Here is a 22,580-nt window from a genome sequence, read left to right as displayed (position 1 = left end):
GGTTTGTTCGTAAAACAAACAGGGATTTGGGCGTAGGCCTACGCTCCGTCTGTGAATTATGCCTACGCTCCGTCTGTGAATTATGCCCACGCTCCGTCTGTGAATTAGGCCCATTGTATTTCACACAATATAAACTATATTAGCCTACGTTTTCCAAACGTAATTAGATTAGTCCAACAAATATTTTAGTTTGTATGCGAACCATGACAAAAAAATAGATGGGGGCTGCCACGTTATTAATTTTCATTAATCCACAACTTTCGTAGCGTCTACCCCGGATTGGTGAAAGCTTCCTGGCTGAGGTAAACGCGCTCCCAGAGCAACTTTCTGGCGCGCTAGCAGCCATTGGTTTCGCAAGACCTGCTGTTTAAAAAGCAGCTGGACTAGCTTGGTGGATGCACCGACAGGATTTAATGGAATCGTGCTGTCTGGAGTTTCTAGTATGTGTAAGAACAACTAAGTAATTGTATATCTTGGCCCACCGTAGTTTGTAGGCGTAATTTCATACAAAACGTGGGGGATGAATACTGTACCTAGCTAGTCTAGCTATGCCACTGCTGTGATACGGTCTAGCTAGAGCTAGCTAGCTGACCATTAGACAACGAGTTTTTTTGTTGTAAAAAGGCTTGTGCTAACTAGATAGCTCTAGCTACATAAGCTCCAGCGAACGTAGTAGCTTGTTAGCATAATGTAACTAGCTAATTACTATGATAAAATGCAACTGATGAATCCGTTTTTCTGTTGTCGGAGTATTTGCCTGTATGGAGAAAAGACTAGCTAGCTACCACAAGCTAAAATGAGAAAACTGCACTTGCTAGCATTAGTTCGTTTAAAGGATGGTAGTCTAAACTAACTGTACAGTTGGTTAACTAAACCATCGAGCTGCCAGTCACTAAACCAGCTAACTTCATATATCATGTTGTGGTTTTTAGTAGAGAGCTAGATATTAATCTTATGTCGGGCCTTATTGACCCACAGTTCTGGCAGCAGCTAACTTTTACAGTGTCCCTGTAAAAATGTCCCTGGCCCCCCTGTGGCACACTTGTTTAAAAAAAAGTTTTTCTTCTAGTAGTCATCATGAACAGTAAATAAAGAAGTTAGAGAAACATATCAAGGTATTGAGAGAGCTGAGGAGCTGGAAGAGGGAGAGCCAGAGCATTTAGTATGATTTTAATGTAAAGCAAATTTAAGTATTTAATGTTTAAATATCATTTGTTTCTGTTTTTAATGTGACCCTCTGATTAAACACTGCCCCCCCCCCCCCTTGGCCCCCCCAGTAAAGTTAGTCTAGAACCACCACTGCTTAAAAGTATCCTCAATGTTTCCCTTTTAATTTGCCATCTTGGTTATGTGCCTTGAGGGTAGTTTCTTCAATCGAAAAGCGACTGAAACGCTGGACGTGAAAGCTGTCATAACTGGAGAAGGCGAAGCTATGCCGCCGGTATCCGAGATGGAGGTCTCTGCTTCCCACGCAGGGTCTACCGGGGGCTTGTCCCGAGCGGACTGCCTCTGTCCCGTCTGTCTGGAGATCTTCCTCGAACCGGTCACGTTACCGTGTAGCCACACGTTCTGCAAGCCTTGCTTTCTGGAAACAGTGGATAAGTCGAACATGTGCTGCCCGATGTGCCGCAAGCGAGTGTCGACCTGGGCGCGGCACAACGGCCGCAACAAGACACTGGTGAACAGCGAGCTGTGGCTCCGGGTGCAGGCGGCCTTCCCCGCGCAGTGCCAGCGCCGACTGCGAGGCCTGGAGGTGGACGAGGAGGAAAGTGAGTGTGTCTTCTGTCACTGTTATCATCAAGGAACATCAGTGTTTAGCGCTGCTGTCGTCTGTGGGGGTTAGTGTCAGGGGCGTTTCTGGGGGAGGGGTACAGTGGACAGCAAGCTTGGAGCCCCTTGTGGGCCCCCTAATTGTAGAGTCTGGATCATTTTAAACATGGTCTTTTGCCTGTTGATGCCTGTAATGCAGTGAAGAAAATCATGACAACAATAATGTTTAATGTAACAGCCCCTCTAACAGTACAACTTTGCCTGTCGGCGTTCGTGGGGCAGTTTGAAAATGACAGTTATCTTTCAAGACATTCCAAACCCAACAGCCAACAGCAGAAGGTTGATAGTGTGAACTGGCCTCAAGTCTGTGTGTATCACTGGATGATGAGCGGTGCTGACCTGTGCGTGTGTGTGCGTCTGCAGTATCGCTCTTCAGGCCGCAGGTGTGTCTGCCAGGAGAGGTGAGGCAGGAGTACGAGGATCAGATCAGCAAGGTGAGGGCTCTCTGCAGATACGTTTAGCTGCACCATATGTTTAGACTATGAAACCAAATCAGTGTCAGTAAACCATGTTTCTCCTCCTCTCTTTTCCCTCCCCCCCCCCCTCCTCCTCCTCCTCCACCCGTCTGCCGTACCCTCCTGCCCCTCCTCCAGCTGGCGGAGGAGAAGCGGGCTCTGGAGGAGGCGGAGAGGAGGGCCAGTGAGGAGTACATCCAGCGCCTCCTGGCGGAGGAGGAGGGCCGCCTGGCGGAGGAGAGCAGGAGGCAGGATCACAGGCAGCTGGAGGATGATGAGAGGCTGGCCTGGACGCTCAGTGAGGAGCTGGTGAGTAGGAGCCACATGCTGTCCAGGGTGAGAAGAGGAAAGTAGTTGATATCAAGGGATGTGGTCATCGTTTGGTACCTTCCCTTTCCTCTCGAGGTCTTGTGGGAAAGGATACGGCTATTTGGGAAAATAGTTGTTAATTAATGCCCTCCCTCCCTCCCTCCTCCTCCCTCCTCCTCCTCCTCAGAATCAAAGCCCGATCTCAGAGTCACAGAGGAACACTCGTTTGAATAAAACTCCCCTGGCCAAGAGGAAACCACACACCAACGCTGGAGATATAGAGAAGTGAGTGTGAACGCTGATGACGGTCACACCACCTCACACCAGGCACACCTAAAGTAACCACATCCCAGGCATGGAGCAGCAACAAGAACATCTGGACTCTTGTTCATGTGGTTACTGTGTCTCTGTTTTGCTCCTAGGTTCTTAAGCCCCCTCCCGAGGCCCCTCAGCGACCCAGAGACCAGCTCCAGCCTCTCGGCCAACAAGGTGGGGCTCTGTCTCTCCCATGTTAACATGAGTAAAACACGTTTTCTAACCCTAATCCATCTTTATAAACCTAACCCTAAAGGCCATTGCACACTTGAGTCAAAAAAAATTGTATGCGTTTTTTTTCGCAATCGTCAGCCTCAACATTCGTTGGCTCTGAATTTCCAATCATCACCTATCAAAATGCTGGCTATGGACTTTTTTTTTTTGACAGACAAAAGTTACGAAGGCAGTGTGTAAGCACGATTGACATAACATGAGGTCGTATTTATTTTTTAACGTGCGAACATTTCGGATACGAATTTCGGACTCCGTGTGCAATGGCCTTAACTCTTAATAGATGTATTATAGTTGGATAAACATGAAGAACATTGCTGTGTTTCTGTCTTGTGCCAGGAGAACGTTTCCTGCCCAGACGGGAAGTCCACGGCTCGACCAGACCTCTGTCAGGAGCATCCCAGCATGCAGTGCGTCGCCACAACGTCAGCAGAAGGCTCCACCCACCCTTCAACTAGCCACACCCCACGCACAAACTCCTCCCACATCCACCCCTCAACAGGCCCCTCCCACACCAGCCCCAAGCGAGTGTCTGTATCCAAGAGGAAGAGCTCGGAGCTGGGTCCCGGGGGGGAGGTGGAGGCTTTCAGCAAACGTCCATGCCCAGCAGGGTCTCCCCCTGGGGGTGGAGAGCCCTCCTGGGCCCCGGAGGAGGCCACGCTGCTGCAGGAGCTGGCCCAGAGGGAGGAGGTGCTGTTCAGGCAGCATGAGGAGGACCACAGGCTGGCCCAGGCCCTGCAGAAGGAGCTGGACCGGGAGGCGGCCCTCCAGGCTGTCGACCGCAGGAAGGGCTCCAGCGACCAGTACCTGCTCCGACAGAAGCCCAGCCGCGCTCTGTCCAGCTCGGGGCCGGTGGCCGCCACTCTCCCCTGCACCACCAGAGGGCGCTCTCGCTCGGCCAGCGCAACCAAACGGGGCGCGTCGGAGAGGAGACTGTCCAGCCCCAGGGTGAGAGGAGGAGGAGGAGGAGGAGGAGGAGGGGGGGGGCAGGGCAGCCCCTCCAGCCCTGCTGCACCCTTGCTCTCCCTGGGTAGAGCGAGCAGGCAGGCCTCCCTCACGGACATGTTCCCCCCAGGACACTGAGTCCTCCTCAGCCTGACACTGGCACTAACCCTTCCTCTCCACCTCCAGTCCTCCTCAGCTCCCCTGGACTGGGGGGAGAGCGGGGAGGGGGGTGAAGGTTGGCCTTCTCTCTTAGTATCGTTTGTGCCTTTTGAAACTCCTGCCTTGTGCTGGGTAGAGAGGACTTCCATGAGGCCTTCACCTCACAGGACGTGCTGAGGAAAGACCTCTGCTCAGGGGAGCAGCAACACCCATGGTTATCAAATCTGGTTCATATTAAACTGTTTAGTTTTTTTTCTTCTCCATTATTTAGACCCATATACTGTATTAACTATGGAATAAAATTAGACACAAACACAACTCTTGCTTGTGTTGCATGATTGTTGTTTATGGGAAGTAGGCAGAGGAATGACACTGCTGGTTTGAGGGCTATGATGTAATAGGTCTCAACCCCAGCTGTGGAAGACAAGGGATAATCAGAAATAACGACATACTGACTGACGCATTTCACATTTTGCTTTCTGATTATGTTTTGTGAGAACAACTGCAAAGTTTCCTATCCCAAGTAGCATTTTTTCAGAGGCGTAAATGGGTGGTAAAAAAATTGACCTAAACAGGAAACGCAAACTCGCTGTGGTTTTTCAGGAATAGTTGGACCTGAGATTCACGTGAGGTTTCATCACCGTGGTGACGGGCTGTGGTCAGTGACTAGCCGAAGTGTTGTCGCTGCCAGGTCACCAAAAGAGTTGACTCGTCAGATGATTCAGAATAAACAGTCAGACACAGTGTGGCTATTTTAGGAATGGATGTGTTAAAAAAGACACCCGTGAGAAAATAAGTCAATATCAACATATGGGGGGAAGCGGGGCTGTTCAGACGGGTTCTCAACTCCAGGGCAGTTCTTTCACATCCGTTATGGAAGTCACCGGCTTCGAGTTAGAAACTGCTACAGTCCTGCCCGTTGTATTTCTTAAGTCTAATTGAGAGGAATTCTTTCTAATTGTATCACAGATATGAACAACCGTTGCAATAGCTGCCTAGTTGTAGTCCGTTAATAGGTAGCTAATTTAGTAGCTTGAAGTTACACAGTTGATGAATATAACTAGGACCTATAGCCGATTAATCAATAAAGCTATTATGTTTATTTTCATTAAAGTGTGTTTATTAGCCTAGCTTAACGCTACAAAATAGCATGCCAGAGGCGAGTGTCCGCTGCTGTTTTCAGGAGGGTAGACAAGGGCAGTTCAAACTTGACTGTGGTGAACAGTTCTGATTTTCCATCCTTTTCCACTATAACCGTGATTCACACATTATCTGATTTGAGCAACAGCACTTCTCCAAACGGACCCAAAATAGCAATAAAAATGCCCCGGCAATAGGCCACTGCAGTCCCTTAACAAATATTACCCAACTGCCCTTTTTGGCATCGTGTTGTTGTGTGACGTTGAAAATAATCAGTGTGTGTGTTTACGTGCGTGTGCGCGCGATGCTTTAGCAAACAAGGGGCGGGAATGTGTCTCTTCATTGACTATATTTGGTGTCTGCAAATGTCAAGTTCCTCATCGAATTGTGCTGAAATATTGGATCCATCTTCTCCTTCTATGTTACTCAGTTGGCACAATAAGAATTAGGCTTCTCCATCATCTCTCAAACGGCAGGTAAGATACTTTAGTTTGATCTGGTTTTGTTGCTGTTCCACTTTTATGTATAGAATTCAGTGCCGGCTTCAAACAAGGACTTTACTGTCTAATTGATGGAGCAAGAAACAGATAGCGTCGTCCTATTTGACTTAAATTGTATAATATTGTATGTTGATGAAAGGGTTCGATTTGGTCCAGTCAATGTATCTGGTTGAGCTATTAAATGACACCGGGGTTTATTCAAATTAATTTCTGAGATTCAGAATTGAAACATTAAACAATTTTCCATGCTTTTACTTACGAATTTATAGGTTTTGAATTCACCTCTAAATGTGAAATGTAAAAACAAGGTTCAGAAATTCAGGTTGTTGAAATTCGAACAGTAAAATAAAATCAAATAAAAAAATATTCAAGCTCCATAATTCAAATAAAACAAAATTCAGGATGCTCAAATTCGAATGGTGAAATTCAGATCCAAAACATTTGAAACGAAAAAATCAGGCTGTGATATGACTGATCTGCATGTATGACTGCCTGCAGCTACACCTGGATAAGAGGGGCCTGAGGAGAGAGGTCTGTAGTTGGACCCTTCTCGGAGAAGTGAGATGGTTCGATTACATTCAGGCTCGATTGCCTTACCGATCCTTCTTATCCCGGATGTTGCTAACGGAATTTTTTCGGCTCTAGTTTTTGGGATCTAAATTTCACCATTCATATTTTTACATTGAAATAAATTCATATTTATTAAAAACCAACAAATTCGGTGGTGATTAAATTTCAATATTAATTATCCAATGCCTCTTAAAAATTCAAAAGATATCACTGATTTGCTTCCAATTATTTGACTCACTATTCAAATAATAGTGCTGAGGTCCTCTCCAGAGTGATGTGTGTGGTGAGCTGCTCCCGGTGTGTGGGTGTGTTCCTGGTTCCCCTGGCCCTGCTGTGCATCCTGGCCAACAGCCTGCTGTTGTTCCCCTGGCTGGAGGGACGCTACCTGCTGGAGGGTCATGTGACCAGAGAGGCCACGTATGGAACCGGCTTGTGGGCGTCGGGATTCCTGGTGAGATATTAAGCGAGGAGGTCGGGGTGTGTGGGGTTGAGTTGTAGTGTTTGTATGTGTGGGTGTGTGTACATGTGTGTGAGTGTGCGTGCGTACACCCATCTGTGTGGTTTTGTGTAACAGTGTGTGGTTCTGTGTAACAGTGTGGTTCTGTGTAACTGTGTGGTTCTGTGTAACAGTGTGTGGTTCTGTGTAACAGTGTGGTTCTGTGTAACAGTGTGTGGTTCTGTGTAACAGTGTGGTTCTGTGTAACAGTGTGTGGTTCTGACTGCAGGATCAGTTCCTTCACAGGGTTCTGATTACTTTCCTCTCGTTCTGTGTTCCTGATGCCGATCACACACCCGCATCTGTGAAGGGACCTTACAGAGCGTTCAAACTGTTGTAATAGTAAATGTATTTTTATACAAAATAACAGTGGGAGGAATTATGTGTGAATTATCAAGCCTTTCACATGTATCTGGATTGTTTTTCTATACTGATGTTTTCTGTGTTTTGCTTCGCAGGTTCTGGTCGGAGCGAGAGGATTTATAATAGGCAGCTCAAAGACGGGCTGCTGTGGATTCAGGACTGAGGTGAGAATAAGGGAGAAGGTGGATATTAGGATCAGGGTGAATATTAGGATTAGGGTGAAGGTACTGGTTGGATTAGGGTTAGGGGCTTTGATCTTGAGTGCAATGGAAATAACCTCAGAAGATCTGGTTCCATATCTGTGCTGAGGTAAAGTGATCTAACTCTATGGTTTTGGCCGTGTCTGTGCTGAGGTAAAGTGTTCTAACTATGGTTTTGGCTGTCTGTGCTGAGGTAAAGTGTTCTAACTCTATGGTTTTGGCTGTGTCTGTGCTGAGGTAAAGTGTTCTAACTCTATGGTTATGGCCGTGTCTGTGCTGAGGTAAAGTGCTTTAACTCTATGGTTTTGGCTGTGTCTGTGCTGAGGTAAAGTGTTCTAACTCTATGGTTTTGGCTGTGTCTGTGCTGAGGTAAAGTGTTCTAACTCTATGGTTTTGGCTGTGTCTGTGCTGCCAGATGCTGTTCCAGGTGGGTTCCTCCTGCGTGGCCTTGATGGCTGCTGCCCTCTGCTGTCTGGTGAGCGCCAGCGCGCTGGTCAAGGGCCCGCTGTGCCTCCATAACTCCACGCAGGGCCAGGCCTGGGCGTCCCCATTCAGACGCACGTCCAGCCAGTGAGTACGGGTCTCCTGGGAGAGCACAACACTGTGGTATTTATACATACATGGAGACACACAGACTTTTGCGCAGTACTGTACACAGTACACAGTACAGTCTACCTGTATGTCTAGTGTTCCTAGAGACAATATCTACCTGTATGACCCTGTCACCATGTATGCCCCTGCTCTGTGTTCCCAGGGACCCAGTTTACCTGTATGACCCTGCTCTTTGGGACTCTGCCTGTGAGGAGCCAGGGGGCGCTGTGTTGTGGCACGTGGTGCTGTTCTCCGTCCTGGCGGCCAGCAGCGCCCTGCAGGCTCTCCTCTGTGCTGCCCACACACTCAACTCCATGTGTGGCGTCGTCTTTGGTCGAGGCTTCCGCCGAAACAAGGTGCGCTTGTTTACATCCCTCAGAATGTGGTGCAAGTGTGTGTGTGTTTGTTATGTGATGTCTTAGTTAACCAGTTGCAGCTGAAAGAGTGTGGGGGGGTTGTCTGCGTGTGTCTTCACCAGCTGCATGTCGTCGTGTCAGAAGTCTCATTGTGTGTGTGTGTGTGTTCCAGGTCAGTCCAGTCTCAGTTTAAGCTCCAGGACCGTGAGAAGAGAGGAAGGGATTATGGTGATGATGATGAAGAGGATAATGATGATGATGGTGATGATGATGAAGAGGATGGTGATGATGATGGTGATGATGATGAAGAGGATAATGATGATGATGGTGATGATGATGAAGAGGATGGTGATGATGATGGTGATGATGATGAAGAGGATAGTGATGATGATGATGGTGATGATGATGAAGAGAATGATGATGATCCCATGATGATTGTCAACCTTGAAGCAGAAACATACCTGTGGTTAGTATTCGGACCACGAGAAGTCCACAGTAGCAGGAAAGCACACTAGCACTTTAAATAGAAAACTGGAGGTAAATAATCTTCACTTGTACATTCACCTATGTATTTTAATTGGATAACTAATCTAAAATCTAACATTTTGTTAATGTAATTTGCCCATACTGTGAATCAATAATTTATTTATTTCTGTTGTTATTTGAAAAAATAAAAATAGCATTTTATTTTATCTACATGGGCTAGTGTCGTTGTGGTGTTCCCCTGTGGTACAGCAGCTAACAGCAGTGACGGTCAGAAAGCTGCTGTTTATTTAGTCTAACGGTCTGGTCTGCCTTGTGTCCTCTTACAACCACTCATCCACCCCTCATCAGCTCTCCTCCTCTCTTCCTCTTCTCCTTCCTGTTGCTGTTCTTCCCCTTTCTCTCTCCCTGTCTCTCTCTCTTCCTCTGTCTTTGTGATCTTTCTATAAGTCTCGTCTGCTTTCCATGGTGTCAGGAGATGAACAAGACCAGAATAGTCTTTGGTGTTTTTTCTGTGGGGGTGTGGTGGGGGAGGGGGGTGTGTTTGGGAGGAATAGGAGGTTTTTATAAACATGACTTTTTGCATGTGGATTCTGAAACCATTGGTTGATCCTGTTATTTACATTGTACTTTGATATTTGGCCTGTTTCCTTGCTGAAAGCCAAACCAGATCAAGGAATTACACATTAAACTGCCAAATAAGGGTATTTATCTGAAGTTGAATACATAAACCTCGAGGAGATGTTGTGCTTACACAGTAACCTGAGACATTACATTTTTTCTTCATAGAGAATGTTTGTTTAACTCCAGATTTATATCCCAAGCACCAGAAGGAGACCGTAGGGTCCTCAAGGCTGCTCATGGGCAAACTGTGGATGTCGATCGCTCAAACAATGAAATATCATATTTGAAGTGTCCTCATAAAGGATACGTCAACATGCAGTACTTACATATTTAAAGTTGTCATGTATGTATGTATGTGACTACACAATCAGTACATCCTAAGTCCACTTCCAATTTTGTCAAAAAATATGAATATAATCCAAATGTATTAAGCTCTCATTTAAACATTCAAATAAGATGTTTAAATACACAATTTGATATGCTTGGGTCTGTATTTGTTGCTCACAACACAAATCAAACTTACAACTCCCCCCCCCCCCCCCCCCCGTACTTTTCTGCTAAGTCAGTCTTTCTACCAAGTCAGTCTTGTGTTTCACAAACTCAGCGCTCCTTGTCTTTGGCGAAGTATAAGGGCAGAGGTACCATCATCAGTCTGAATCTACAGCTTCCTCATTCTAATCAAACCTGAGCAGGAAGATGAACGAGCTTCGACCACTTCCTATTTCATGTACCAGCCCCCCCATGGACTTCCTGGCCTTCTCTAGCCATGATGGGGGGTGGACTGAGAGAGAAGAGTATGGTCAGAATACTGTCAGGCTGCAGTGTGTGGGAGGTGTGTGTGAGGGGGGGCGGGTGTTTGTCTGAGACGTTCCTCTGAGACTCACACATGTTGCCTCACACGAGTCATCGTGTGAGACTTTGGAGGAAAGTCTGAAGGGTTTCCTGCCTTCAGACGGGAGATAAACCCCCTCCCCTCCCTCCTATCTTCTCATCAGACCGCCAGACGAGAGACGAAGATCAGACGACACCCAGCCCTCTCACGTCTGCTTCAGGTCCAGATCCAGCTCCTGTTCCAGGTCAGACTGCGTCGGCTCCAGAACTCTCCTCCTCCGCTTAGATCTCACAGTCACATCTGTACGGGTGTCTGGATCTTGTTTAGCTGTCCAGTTTGTCCGTCCGTCTGGTTCTTCAGAAAGCAGAGAGAACCATCAGAGAACCATCAGAGAACTATCAGAGAACCATCAGAGAACTATCAGAGAACCACCAGAGAACCATCAGAGAACCACCAGAGAACTATCAGAGAACTATCAGAGAACCATCAGAGAACCATCAGAGAACCATCAGAGAACCACCAGCTTCTCTGACATCCAACCTCGTGGTGTGTTTGGATTTTGGTGTTGTTGTTTGGTGAGTGTGTCTGTTTATGTGTTATCTGTTTGTGTTTGTGCACGAGAGACACCACTTTAAGTAACATATCACGGTTAACTTGCACGGTTTTCTTACCAGGCCAGAGGGTAAACAGTGCTGTGTGAATCATACGCATGTTGTAGAAGCGCTGTGTGTTCCACTATGGAAAACTCCAACTTTCTAACTATACATTTTTTCTGTTGCTCAATCTTGAAGTAGTATTTGTTCTGGTAATATCTCAAGGGTATTCTGAGGTCAAGATACTGTATGATTTATATAATGCAACCTCTGAATGTGCCAGTGTGCTGCTCCAAGATTGCTTAGACTGTGAGTTCACCAGATTTAAGATAACTGGCTGCTTTTGCAGTTTTAGAAGCAACACAACTTGACGGTATTTAAGTTGTCCAGCAGTACAGATGTTCTCCATAAGTTTAAGGGAAAGGAGAAAGTTGCTTACTGTTATTCCCCACAGTGTAGAAAAGGAGGGCTTAGGTCTCCATGATAATGATAACAATGATGATAGAAATACATTACTATATTAAACAACAATTTCTGCTGATAATATACAGAGCAATTGAAAAGAAAAATATATAGTAATATTTTTTTTTAACATTCAAAAACACAAAATCTAAAACGTTTTTTTTCCCTCAGCCATGGATCTGAACTTCACCCAGCTCCCCACCCCCTGGCCCCCGGCCGCATCCAACCAGACCAGCAGCTTCAGCAGCCTGTTCACCCAGCAGGTCCTCCCTGCCCTCTACATGCTGATCTGCGGCGTGGGCCTGGTCCTCAACATCCTGGCCGCCTGGATCTTCTTCCGGGTCCCCAGCGACTCCGGCCTGGTGGTGTATCTGAAGAACATGGTGCTGGCAGACCTCCTCATGCTGTCCACCTACCCGTGGCGCGTGGCCAGCGAGATGGACCTTGGCGGCTGGCGTCTGAGGGTGGTGGTGTGTCGCTATACGGCCGTGCTCTTCTACTCCAGCATGTACGTGGGCATCGTGTTCATGGGCCTCATCAGCCTGGAGCGCTACGTGAGGATTGTACGCTCCTCCTCCTCCTCCTTCTCGTGTGGTTCCCCGCTCCTCCAGAGCGTGGGCTTTGCCCGCAGGCTGGCTCTGCTCACCTGGAGCCTGCTGGTTCTGTCTGTGCTGCCCAACGTGCTGCTCACCAGCCGGCCCGGGGACGAGGGGAGCTCCAGGGACTGCATGAAGCTGAAGAGCCCGCTGGGGGTGCAGTGGCACCGGGCGTCGAGCCTGTTCAGCGTGGGGCTGTTCTGGGTGACCCTCCTGGTGCTGGGGTTCTGCTACTCCTCCATCGCCTGTCGGATCTACCGCTCCTACCGCCGCGTGCGGCAGGACGCCGGCGAGGTGTGCCGGAAATCGAACCGTAGCATCCTGAGCCTCCTGGCGGTGTTCTTTGTGTGTTTTGTGCCGTACCACGCCTGCCGCGTGCCGTACACCCTCAGCCAGATGCCCGGGGCCGGCTTCAGCTGGCACAGCCGCTTCCTGCTGTTCCAGATCAAGGAAGGCACGCTGTTCCTGTCTGCGCTCAACGTGTGCCTGGACCCCGTCATCTACTTCCTGATGTGTCGGACGTTCAGGGAGTCTCTGCTCAGGAAGCTGTCGGGGGGAGGAGCCAGGAGGCGGTCTCTGACCACGGCACAGAGCCTCAGCAACATCTGACCCTGGCTGGGGAGGGAGGGAGGGGATATATGGTGGGAAGGAAAGGGGAGGGAGGGATGGTTGGATGGGGGGAGAGGGAAGGAGGGATCTTTAGAGGGAAGGAAAGGGGGAGATGGAGGGAAAGGGAGGGAGAGGGAAGAAGAGGAGAGGGGGAGATGGAGGGAGAGAGACTAGTAGGATAGAATCAAGGGAGAATCTGCAATTAAAAGTTGATTTAAATTGCAGACTTCATATGAATGTACAGTACAGTATATTGGCTCTCTGTTCAGATGGGTATAATGTGTAGGAGATGAAATGTGACATGTTGTGCTTATGCTTAATTAGATAGAGACTTTTTTTACACAGAAGCCTACTCCTATTAGTATTCATCTGTTCATCAGTTGTCTAACACTGGGAGTGTTGCATGTGACCCATGTGTCTTCTTCTGTGGTCATGTCAGCCTGCAGCTCCAGTCAAAGGGGCCCACACCGCAGTGATGACAAAGCACATTACTGGCTTCATGTGCAGAACAGGATACACAAAGACAAACACACAACCACAGCATCACAAGAGCAATCTAGCTGCATGTCTGTTCCTACATTTGAGATATTTTTGCAATGTTTAAACCAAGAATTTTTTTTTGTATAGTTTGGACATGTTTTGGCTGCATGTCAACGTGGACATATTTTCACAGCAGAAAAAGCTCATTACAATGTTCATATTTAGCCACCTGGGGGCAGTAGTCAATCTACTGGTGGTACCACACCAGACCCCCAACCCTCCCCCCTCATGGAGGTGGTACTTTGGTCATTTCCGATTAGGTACCCGGCTCGTCCGGTCGTTTTGATTCTATTAACTCCAGTCAACATTTCCAAAACTATCTCCCCCAATAATTTGACTTCTTTTGTTTTTCAGTTTTCCGAGACTCGGTTTAGGAATCGTTTAGGAATCAGAATCGTTTAAAAAATACCGGTTCGGCACCGAAATTGTATAAATCCAAACGATACCCAACCCTAGTACCGACAGAGACACTTCATGTATGTTATGGAAATGAAGGATCCATGCAAGTAAATAACATGTGACAACAACCTCTTCCTGATTTGACTCTCAAATAACAGGAGCAGCACCTGTCATAATAAAAGGACCTTTTCATCCTCAGATGAGTCAACACTTTTTCCTCTCATGGACAATCTCACATATACACACGTGCAGACACATACACACACGTGCACAAAAATACACAGACGTGCACACACGTACACACACACAGACGTGCACACACACTTAACACACACGTGCCCGCACACACACATGCACAAACATACAAAACACACACACAAATACCCACATACACATCCTCGCTTCTGTGGTGAGTCTCAGTCTGATACAAAACTGAAGAGGAGGAAGTGACAGATCCAGACCAGCCAATGACAGCTCCGATAAGACCACCCGGATCGCACAGCACAGCAGGTAAGAGGAACACACGCACAAACATCTCAGGATTACAAATATTTAGATTCTGTAAAATGATCAAAGTATCTAACATGCAATAGATAAAAAGTTTCTGTTTTCCTACTCAAGTTATTGGCTGGAATTGTTCCGCGTTAATGTGATGACTTGAATGTAGGTTAGGTGATCTGAACTAATGTCATACACAGATGGATGTAGCTCAATGTATGAATGTTTGAATGTAGATCAAGAGGTCATAAGTTCAAGTTATTCTTCTGTAGAAAGTCGCAGGTTGCACGGCTTTGCTCTATAGGTATGATTGTTTTTTAGTCGGGTTAATAAACATTCTTATAGCCTACTAGTTATAGGTAATAAACAGCTATGACTACTTGGTGGTGATCTCTCTGGGCATCTATGAATCTGTGACACTGCTAGTAAAATGATATGCAAATAAAATGCATTTCGATTTTGGTCAATAAGCAATTACAATGCAGAAGGCAACTGAATAACTGTCGTATTCTGTGTTTTATTAGACGGACACACCAGGGTGATCAGGGGGGTGGGAGACGTTGAACTCCACAAATGGAGAACGTCAACTCATCATCTCCGGTAAACAGCCCCCTGGGGAACGACTCCTGTTGCGACATCCAGGACGTTCCGCAAACGTTCTTCATAACCACCTACGGACTGGTGTTCCTCCTCGGTCTGGTTCTGAACGGCATCACGGTTCGCGTCTACTTCTGCCAAGCCCAGCGCCCCTCAAGTGTGACAGTCTACCTGAAGAATCTGGTCGTTGCCGACTTCCTACTCAGCCTCTGTCTCCCGCTGCGGATCGCTAATTACGCGAACAGCTCCGTCATGCGAAGAGTATACTGCTCTTTCGGGGCGTCCGCTTTTTACCTGAACATGTACGCCAGTATCCTCTTCATGGACTACATCGCAGCGAACAGGTACGCGAGCAGGAACTCATTCAGCCAGATTAACTGTTCAATGCATGCTCATTGGTAATGTTCCTCATGTCTAAGGAACAAGCCCTGTTCCGCATTTTTAAGCTTGAAATGTTTGGATCAAGGGCGTTGTCGGACCTAAAACTCTACTGGGATACAGGCCCCTCTTCATATCCCTTTTTTTTTGCTTCAAGCTTGCTGCGCACAATGCACTACTAGGCTATAGAAACTCCCCTTGCTTAACAGTATACAACAGTTCAGGGACGCCAGTTTGATATCAGCTTTGGCAGGGACATATATTCATACATTAATTTGAGCACAATGTTTTGAGCTTCATGTAATATTGTTTGTATGTTTTAGTCAAAATAAGATGATATAGGCGTATCATTTACAAACTTTCTTTAGTTTTGTAATGTTTTCTTAGCCTGCTTCAAGTCTGACTTGTGTGCAGAGTCTGACACCTGGGGGGCTCTTGAACAAACGTTGCGTCCGACAAGAAAGGGCGCAAATAGTGACAGTTTCCCACTCCGCCGACTTTCTTTTGTTGCTAATACCTGATGACAGGCCAACAAACAGGACACATTTTCTCGCCTACACCTCTGTTGTTAGGATCTCGATCTCAAAGTCTGTGATTTTTGTATTTTTTTTTGCGTGTTTAGACATTTTTATTCAGACAAAGAAATTACCTCAGGAGCGCATTTATAGGTAATCAACATATTCATTTATTGGAGGAGGCAAGAAGGGGTCAGTGGCTCGTTCACGTGCGGTCAATCTCACGTTGATTGTGATTTAAAAAGGAAAGGTGCGCAGGACCTGACCTTATAAAACCGTACGACCGGTTTTATACATGTGAATATTTCTGTATAGGTACTGTTCAAGTTTTGGCCTTACACCATCTTCTGGTATGAAAGCTGCGCAATCTTTTATACGAGGCCCCTGGACTTCTGTGTGCGTGCTGCAGTGGCTATTTGGCAAGCTCAGAAGAGTGCGCTGACATGGAATTCTGCGTGCATCGGTTTGTGTTTTCGGTTAAACTGCTTTGATTTTACAAGCGTTGATTGGGATACTGCGTTTATTTTTTTCTGGGATTATCAATTTAAATGAATGCATTGACACATAAATTACATTGTTAAAACTCAAACTTCAGATTTTACTGGGGCATAGCGGGGGTCTAACGACACCCGTTTGGATTCAAGGTATGGTGCACACAGTTCAGAGGATTGAATAATTCAGTTAACTCACACAACCACAGCGATTAAATAACTATATATTTTAAAAAGGTCCAGAAGGTCAAAGTTTCCCCGTGTAGCAGCCTATCACACCTAGGGTTGGGCATCGTTTAGATTCATACGATTCGGATGCCAAACCGATACTTTAAAAACGATTTAGATCCTAAACCGATTCTTGAAAAACTGAAAACTGAATGTAATCAAATAAAGCCCCTTTTACATATTTTTTTAAATGGAAAATTATTAAAATGTAACAATATATTAACGTTTTAAAGTAGCCTACTTAAATAGATAGTAGGTAGGCTAACCCTAAGTCAATTAACACACAACTACAATAATTTAACAATAAATAACAGTTACACTATTAACGAATAACAACAAAATAAATATTGAGTTGGTATGCTAACTATAAACCAGCTTAAAACTTTAGCCGTTCTTTTGCAGAAAAATGACCATATTTGCCTTCTCTGGCAAGATACGAAACCTCTCCTGACTAAGGCATGTCCTGCACAGGAGTAAACTCTCTCAGATGGTGTTGAAGAGGCCTGTACACACAGGTATGAGTTTGAAAGGACAGACACATTGGAGAGGCTGTCCTGGGACCAGGGACTGATGTCCGCAAACACGGTGCACCCCTCTGCTTTAAGAAGCATCCTGTGTGTCTGGGGACCAGGGAGTGCTGTGGAACACAGTGCACCCCTCTGCTTTAAGAAGCATCCCGGCTGTCTGGGGACCAGGGAGTGCTGTGGAACACAGTGCACCCCTCTGCTTTAAGAAGCATCCCGGCTGTCTGGGGACCAGGGAGTGCTGTGGAACACAGTGCACCCCTCTGCTTTAAGAAGCATCCTGTGTGTCTGGGGACCAGGGAGTGCTGTGGAACACAGTGCACCCCTCTGCTTTAAGAAGCATCCCGGCTGTCTGGGGACCAGGGAGTGCTGTGGAACACAGTGCACCCCTCTGCTTTAAGAAGCATCCTGTGTGTCTGGGGACCAGGGAGTGCTGTGGAACACAGTGCACCCCTCTGCTTTAAGAAGCATCCCGGGTGTCTGGGGACCAGGAAGTGCTGTGGAACACAGTGCACCCCTCTGCTTTAAGAAGCATCCTGTGTGTCTGGGGACCAGGGAGTGCTGTGGAACACAGTGCACCCCTCTGCTTTAAGAAGTATTCCGTGTGTCGCCGCATATTTCAATAAATTCAACGTGCTTCCCCCTTTGCAAGTAATCGTTTTGAAACATTTGTTGCATTTTGCGATGTTGGAATCCTTGGCTGTGAAATACAGCCACAGCTGTTCGTTTCGGAGCGACAGAGGGAAAATATTTCAGTCGACACATTAAGTGGAACCGAAATGTGCATTCTAATCCGGTCTCATTCCTACCGGTTGCATAGGAACCCAACCCTAATCACACCTCCTGCCCCCTTGTCTACATCCTGTCTCCTCCCTGTCCCTTCCCTATACACTTCCTGTCCTCCCAGGTACCTAAAGATTGTCCGCCCGCTGGAGAATCACGCCTTTCAGACAGTCCGCTCAGCCCACCTCGTCTCCATAGCGACCTGGTCTGTCCTGGTGACCATGACGTGCGTCTACGTCACTCTGCATCTCGCCACCAGTCAGGACGAGACGCAGCCCTGCGTGGCCCTGGGCTGCGACACCACGCACAGCCCCGAGGTGCACCTCTTCTACAAGATCATCCACTCCTTCCTGGCGGCCATCTTCCTGTTTGTCCTGGTCTCCCTGGTGCTGCTGTACCGTGGTACCTGCTGGAGGCTGGAGCAGGCGCAGCGGGCCCGCAGGACCGCCTGCCGCAAGCTGAGCAGGTCCAGGAGCAACATGCGTGTTCTGGTGGCCGTGTTTTGCGTGTGTTTCGTTCCCTACCACCTGGTGCGTGTGCCCTACGCCTTGTTCAAGCGCAGGTGCGAGTGGGCGAGGCTTTTCTACTTCCTGAAGGAGGGGACGGTGCTGCTGTCGGTTCTCAACGCTTGTCTGGACCCGTTTATTTACTTCATATTCAGCAAGGCCTTCAGAGAGCAGCTGGGAGTCAGGGGAGCCTCGAACGTCACCCAGACCCAGTTGGAGATGAGGAGAGCCTCCAACGTCACCCAGACCCAGCTGGAGATGAGGGGAGCCTCCAACGTCACCCAGATCCAGCTGGAGATGAGGAGAGCCTCCAACGTCACCCAGACCCAGCTGGAGATGATGGGAGCCTCCAACGTCACCCAGACCCAGCTGGAGATGAGGAGGAACAGCGAGGGTCTCCTGGGACTCCAGAGGACAGAGAAAACTATCGTCACTACGTCTAGACGGACAAGTGTGATTTAGCACAGAAGCCCGCTATTCCTTTATCGGTCAGTGGGACTTGTTGAGTAGCTGATCTGTTCCACTATTGGTCAGTGGGACTTGTTGACTAATTGAAGGGAACTCTTTTGAAGTATCAATGCAATATATGTGTTCTATTATAATTAAGTTATTTTATGACTGTTCTTTACTGCTGAAATTTTGCAAAGATATCTATTCCTGGAAATGACTACAATCTGCTATGAAAAGTCCCCTTTTATGATTCTGAGAAATGTGACAAATGATATAAGGTCAAAAGGATGAGGTGGTGGAAGATAGTCAAGTAATCTGCATTAAAGATCCGATCAATTATTATTGTCACCTCACTTCCTCATCACAGTTCCTGAACACAGGCGACTCCTGTATTCTAGTTCCATAACATTAAACTCAATTTCAACCACAGGGTCCTAAAACCAGGAAATGACACGCACACACACACACCTCAGGCTCTTTGACAGAAGAGCCTCGTTTTGACAGATCTACATAAAAGGAGGAATATTTGAGGTTTGCGCGATGACACAAGCAGGAAGCTACTGTCTAGTTAAATGTCAGGATGCGCTGGGGTGGGGCTTGCAGGCAGATACTGACTAAGATCACCCCGGAACACAGGACCCTGGCCAGCAGGAGCCTTCGCTGTCCTAACAGAGGAGGTAAACACACGACTCCATGATGAAACAGGAACAATGCGGTACGTTATCATTCTGTTTAGTCTGCTTCAGCTCATAACTTCTGCTTCTTTACTTCTTAGAACAGTGGTCACAGGGTCGCTTGGGAGGACTGTATCACACCAGACTTTAGTGTGTAAGTTGGGTTGAATATCATTGCTGTACCATTGCAGTTCTGTAGAGTCAGTGTGGTTTATCTGACGAGATTAAGAATGGTTGACATGCGGCCTGACCCACCCACCCGTCTTCTCTCCCACCCTCCCCTGGATCTCTACACGTGGTCGGCAACTCTACTATGACAAGCAAACAGGAGGGAGCATTAATCAAAATCATTTAACTTAGTAAAATAAACTACATTTATTACATCAGAAGAGCTAAAGGGAGAGAGAGGAGTTTGTTTCTTACAGTGTGAAATGAACTGAACCATTTCCTGTTGAGGAGATTTACATCTCACCACGAAGTTTCATGTCTGCAATGTGAGAGTAATTTGGTCAGGGAAACGTCAAAGGCACATGTAGAAAACCTATACAGAAGTTAAGAGTTTGCTTAGGCTAATTCTGCCTCTTTGGGTTTAGTAACATAGTTTAATAGGAAACACACAAAACATAACTAAGCAAAACAATTTAGACTAGGTCTAGTACTTAAGTAGGCTACTTACAAAGTAAGTACAAATAAACGTATATAAAGTTGTCAATATGTGAATATACAAAATCTGTATGTTGAAAGCCCACTTGCAATGTTGTAAAAAAAGATGAAAATGTAGGCTACGCCCTCAGTTAACTTGGATTAGGCCAGGCTGGACTCTTTTTCCGCATGATTGCAACATATCTAATTACAGAAAGAATTATAAAAATTGCACAAATATAATCTAATTGGGCCTATAGTTATTTCTCAAGGCAATAAAAACAAATATTTTACGAGACCAAATGCATGGTGTGTGACCTAAATTGAAACCATTTGTTTTGGGGGCGTAGGCCTATGACACTTGCCTTCTCATATGTTGTCGTTAATTTGCAGTCTAATAAAGCACATCTCTAGCACTTCCTACAACAGCCTAACCGACAGTGAAGAAACAAACTGTAACACGACAGACGAGATCCACCCACCTTCTGTGAAGTGACGACAACGCCCCCCCCCCCCCAAAAAAAAAAAACGTAAGTCTATTTTTGTGTGTAGTAACCTGTTATTCTCTTTTGTGTAATTTGAATCTAATGTCAATTATAGTTTTCTCTCTCTGTCTTAGGTTCAGGTCACGCTACGTCGCTATCCACGACAATGTCCTCTCCTCCGAATACCACCAGCGACCTCATCGCCGACCCGAAGCGATGCGTCGTGAATGACCAGATGGAGCCGTTTATCGTCCTCTATATTCTCATCTTCCTCGTGAGCCTGGCGGGAAACGCGACGTCGCTTTGGGCGTTCACCTGCGGCTCGTGTTTCCACGGCAGCACGGAGTGTACAAACGTCTACCTGACCAACCTGCTTGCCTCCGATCTTATTCTGACGCTTGCCCTGCCCTTCAAGATCGCCAAGGATTTGGGTGTGGCGTCCTGGGAAATGATGGTGTTCCACTGCCAGGTCAGCGCGGTGCTCATCTACATCAGCTTGTACGCATCCATCTTCTTCCTGGCTTTCATCAGTGTGGACCGCTACCTGCAGGTGACAACTAAGTTATTGTCCGTCTAGAACAGTGTCACTATTGGTTAAAGTTCTGGGTTTATAAATAGCCTATTAGACAACAATCTGATAGGAGAGAGTTAACCTACACCTCAGAAGAATGACCAGTTCAGACACAGAGGTGGGGTTAGCAAAGCTTCTCTCAGGCATGAAGATCAGGGGTCGTGATTTATAGTGAATAAATCAAACACAGACAACAGGTGTTCCTTATTCAATCAGGCGGACCCCGAATCATGAACAGGACAGCCACAGTATTTTAGAAAAGCTTAAAAACAACTCAGCCTAGATTGTACTTTAGGCCGTAGTACAAGTATAACTGTCCTAGTCATGATTATCCATGATCCAATATTGATTACATAATCAATCAATCAATCAATCAACCAATCAGCACGAGCCACAGCTGATGGAGGAACAGATGGATGCATCAACAGATAATAAGTCAGCTATTATTGTAAGCTTCCTTCGCTTCAAATAAAAGCGTCTCTCCAAACAAATGAAATTGAACTCCTCCCACACAGGTGATCGGCAGCTCCCGCGTTCTGAGCGTGCGTGGCGTGGGCTTTGCCCGGCTGATGTCGGCGGTGGTGTGGATGCTGGTGCTCGTCGTCATGGTTCCCAACATGCTCCTCCCAATCCACAGCGTGGCGGAGGAACCCCACCTCAGCTGCTCCGCCCTGAAGAAGGGCGTGGGTCTTCACTGGCACACCTTCTCCGTCTTCCTCTCCATGGCGCTGTTCCTCAACGCGTCCGCCGCCGTGCTCATCTCCAGCGGGCTCGTCCTGCAAAGGCTGCTGGGAAGCAGGAACAACCCTGGCGACCGGGACAGCGCCTGCCAGGCCACCGTCTACATCGCCGTGGTGACCGTGGCGTATGTGGTTAGCTTCGTACCGTACCACGCCGTCCGCACGCCGTACACTCTCACCCAGGCCCAGGTCCTGGAGAGGGACTGCCCCAGCAGGAGACACCTCTTCCTGGCCAAGGAATCCACCTGGCTGCTGGCGTTGCTGCATGTGTGTTTTGACCCCGCTCTCTACTTCTTCTTCTCTCAGTCCTTCAGAGAGAGGATCAGGAAAGTATTTGACAGGAGGACTAGGACGTCTGTTTCAGTCACCGACCCTGCTGCTGTGATTCTGCAGTCTGTAACTGCCACAGACTGAACGCAGGCGGGTTCTAACCCACACAGCCAGCAGTTAGGAATCAGGGTAGGCTATAAACCTTTTACTTAAACTAGAGATGAGAAGAGTCTTGGTGGATTTAATTATCATTTTCATTTAAACAAATAGCTTCATATGTAAAAAAAAGTATTTGATGTATTCAATTGTATTATGTGTCCCACTCAATTTGGAAATGTATTTTGTCATGGAAAATCTTTATGAATGTTGTGTTGTTCACTTTGATCAAGTCACAATGAAATATAGGCTATATTTTATTTAAAACAAAAACAAAATTTCAAGTTTGATTACAAATAAATTCTGTTTTGGCACAATAACTACTTTAGGGGGAAGAGTGTAGCTCATTGGTAAAACATTTGGCTACAGGTCATGAGGTTGCAGGTTCAATTTTTCCGTTAACGTCGATTTGGATAAAGGCGTCTGTGTAAGAGTCATAGTTCAAAAAGGTTCTATTCTATATGCTATGTCGGC

General features: G+C 46.8%; 5 protein-coding genes across 9 annotated transcripts; all 5 read left to right on the top strand.

Moving 5' to 3' along the window:
* Nucleotides 1–71: 71 nt before the first annotated feature.
* rnf168 (ring finger protein 168) lies at nucleotides 72–4,562 on the top strand. Of its 3 annotated transcripts, none has more exons than XM_084675056.1 (7): nucleotides 72–302; nucleotides 1,366–1,769; nucleotides 2,194–2,264; nucleotides 2,424–2,594; nucleotides 2,782–2,879; nucleotides 3,017–3,083; nucleotides 3,480–4,562. In XM_084675056.1, exons 2-7 carry the CDS (start codon nucleotides 1,433–1,435, stop codon nucleotides 4,221–4,223), a joined length of 1,488 nt encoding a protein of 495 aa, XP_084531182.1. In that variant the 5' UTR covers nucleotides 72–302; nucleotides 1,366–1,432; the 3' UTR covers nucleotides 4,224–4,562. The 3 variants fall into 3 exon arrangements, with proteins under 3 accessions (XP_084531182.1, XP_084531181.1, XP_084531180.1); XM_084675055.1 differs by having other exon boundaries at nucleotides 301–440; XM_084675054.1 differs by lacking the exon at nucleotides 72–302 and adding an exon at nucleotides 308–446.
* Nucleotides 4,563–5,351: 789 nt separating this feature from the next.
* LOC146257924 (transmembrane 4 L6 family member 19) lies at nucleotides 5,352–9,152 on the top strand. 2 transcript variants are annotated; one of them, XM_084675058.1, is made up of 6 exons: nucleotides 5,352–5,860; nucleotides 6,725–6,905; nucleotides 7,409–7,477; nucleotides 7,929–8,083; nucleotides 8,268–8,460; nucleotides 8,633–9,152. In XM_084675058.1, exons 2-6 carry the CDS (start codon nucleotides 6,729–6,731, stop codon nucleotides 8,651–8,653), a joined length of 615 nt encoding a protein of 204 aa, XP_084531184.1. In that variant the 5' UTR covers nucleotides 5,352–5,860; nucleotides 6,725–6,728; the 3' UTR covers nucleotides 8,654–9,152. The 2 variants fall into 2 exon arrangements, with proteins under 2 accessions (XP_084531184.1, XP_084531183.1); XM_084675057.1 differs by having other exon boundaries at nucleotides 6,707–6,905.
* Nucleotides 9,153–11,627: 2,475 nt separating this feature from the next.
* LOC146257923 (P2Y purinoceptor 14) lies at nucleotides 11,628–12,659 on the top strand. Its single transcript, XM_084675078.1, has one exon. It carries the CDS (start codon nucleotides 11,628–11,630, stop codon nucleotides 12,657–12,659), a length of 1,032 nt encoding a protein of 343 aa, XP_084531204.1.
* Nucleotides 12,660–14,669: 2,010 nt separating this feature from the next.
* On the top strand, nucleotides 14,670–18,907 carry LOC146257922 (P2Y purinoceptor 14-like). Its single transcript, XM_084674700.1, has 2 exons — nucleotides 14,670–15,037; nucleotides 17,737–18,907. The coding sequence occupies exons 1-2, from the start codon at nucleotides 14,670–14,672 to the stop codon at nucleotides 18,578–18,580; spliced, it is 1,212 nt and encodes a 403-aa protein (XP_084530826.1). The 3' UTR covers nucleotides 18,581–18,907.
* A 1,491-nt stretch (nucleotides 18,908–20,398) lies between these two features.
* gpr171 (G protein-coupled receptor 171) lies at nucleotides 20,399–22,566 on the top strand. Of its 2 annotated transcripts, none has more exons than XM_084674761.1 (2): nucleotides 20,399–20,838; nucleotides 21,456–22,566. In XM_084674761.1, exons 1-2 carry the CDS (start codon nucleotides 20,536–20,538, stop codon nucleotides 22,092–22,094), a joined length of 942 nt encoding a protein of 313 aa, XP_084530887.1. In that variant the 5' UTR covers nucleotides 20,399–20,535; the 3' UTR covers nucleotides 22,095–22,566. The 2 variants fall into 2 exon arrangements, with proteins under 2 accessions (XP_084530887.1, XP_084530886.1); XM_084674760.1 differs by having other exon boundaries at nucleotides 20,399–20,919.
* Nucleotides 22,567–22,580: the final 14 nt, after the last annotated feature.

This window comes from Hypomesus nipponensis, chromosome 15 (genome assembly GCF_054491055.1).
Source record: "Hypomesus nipponensis isolate SF chromosome 15, ASM5449105v1, whole genome shotgun sequence".
In the NCBI taxonomy this organism is placed as follows: domain Eukaryota; kingdom Metazoa; phylum Chordata; class Actinopteri; order Osmeriformes; family Osmeridae; genus Hypomesus; species Hypomesus nipponensis.
The sequence above is the reverse complement of the archived record's forward strand: the minus strand, read 5'-3'. Positions and strand labels throughout refer to the sequence as shown.

What these genes read in the sequence shown, in the direction of transcription:
- rnf168 (XM_084675056.1), top strand. Translation starts at nt 1,433, where the DNA reads ATGCCGCCGGTATCCGAGATGGAGGTCTCTGCTTCCCACGCAGGGTCT. An exon ending in ACGAGGATCAGATCAGCAAG is followed by an intron (nt 2,265 to 2,423) that starts GTGAGGGCTCTC and finishes CCCCTCCTCCAG; the next exon opens with CTGGCGGAGGAGAAGCGGGC. An exon ending in AACGCTGGAGATATAGAGAA is followed by an intron (nt 2,880 to 3,016) that starts GTGAGTGTGAAC and finishes TTTTGCTCCTAG; the next exon opens with GTTCTTAAGCCCCCTCCCGA.
- LOC146257924 (XM_084675058.1), top strand. Translation starts at nt 6,729, where the DNA reads ATGTGTGTGGTGAGCTGCTCCCGGTGTGTGGGTGTGTTCCTGGTTCCC. An exon ending in TGTGGGCGTCGGGATTCCTG is followed by an intron (nt 6,906 to 7,408) that starts GTGAGATATTAA and finishes TTTGCTTCGCAG; the next exon opens with GTTCTGGTCGGAGCGAGAGG. An exon ending in GCTGTGGATTCAGGACTGAG is followed by an intron (nt 7,478 to 7,928) that starts GTGAGAATAAGG and finishes CTGTGCTGCCAG; the next exon opens with ATGCTGTTCCAGGTGGGTTC.
- LOC146257923 (XM_084675078.1), top strand. Translation starts at nt 11,628, where the DNA reads ATGGATCTGAACTTCACCCAGCTCCCCACCCCCTGGCCCCCGGCCGCA.
- LOC146257922 (XM_084674700.1), top strand. Translation starts at nt 14,670, where the DNA reads ATGGAGAACGTCAACTCATCATCTCCGGTAAACAGCCCCCTGGGGAAC. An exon ending in GACTACATCGCAGCGAACAG is followed by an intron (nt 15,038 to 17,736) that starts GTACGCGAGCAG and finishes CTGTCCTCCCAG; the next exon opens with GTACCTAAAGATTGTCCGCC.
- gpr171 (XM_084674760.1), top strand. Translation starts at nt 20,536, where the DNA reads ATGTCCTCTCCTCCGAATACCACCAGCGACCTCATCGCCGACCCGAAG. An exon ending in GTGTGGACCGCTACCTGCAG is followed by an intron (nt 20,920 to 21,455) that starts GTGACAACTAAG and finishes CCTCCCACACAG; the next exon opens with GTGATCGGCAGCTCCCGCGT.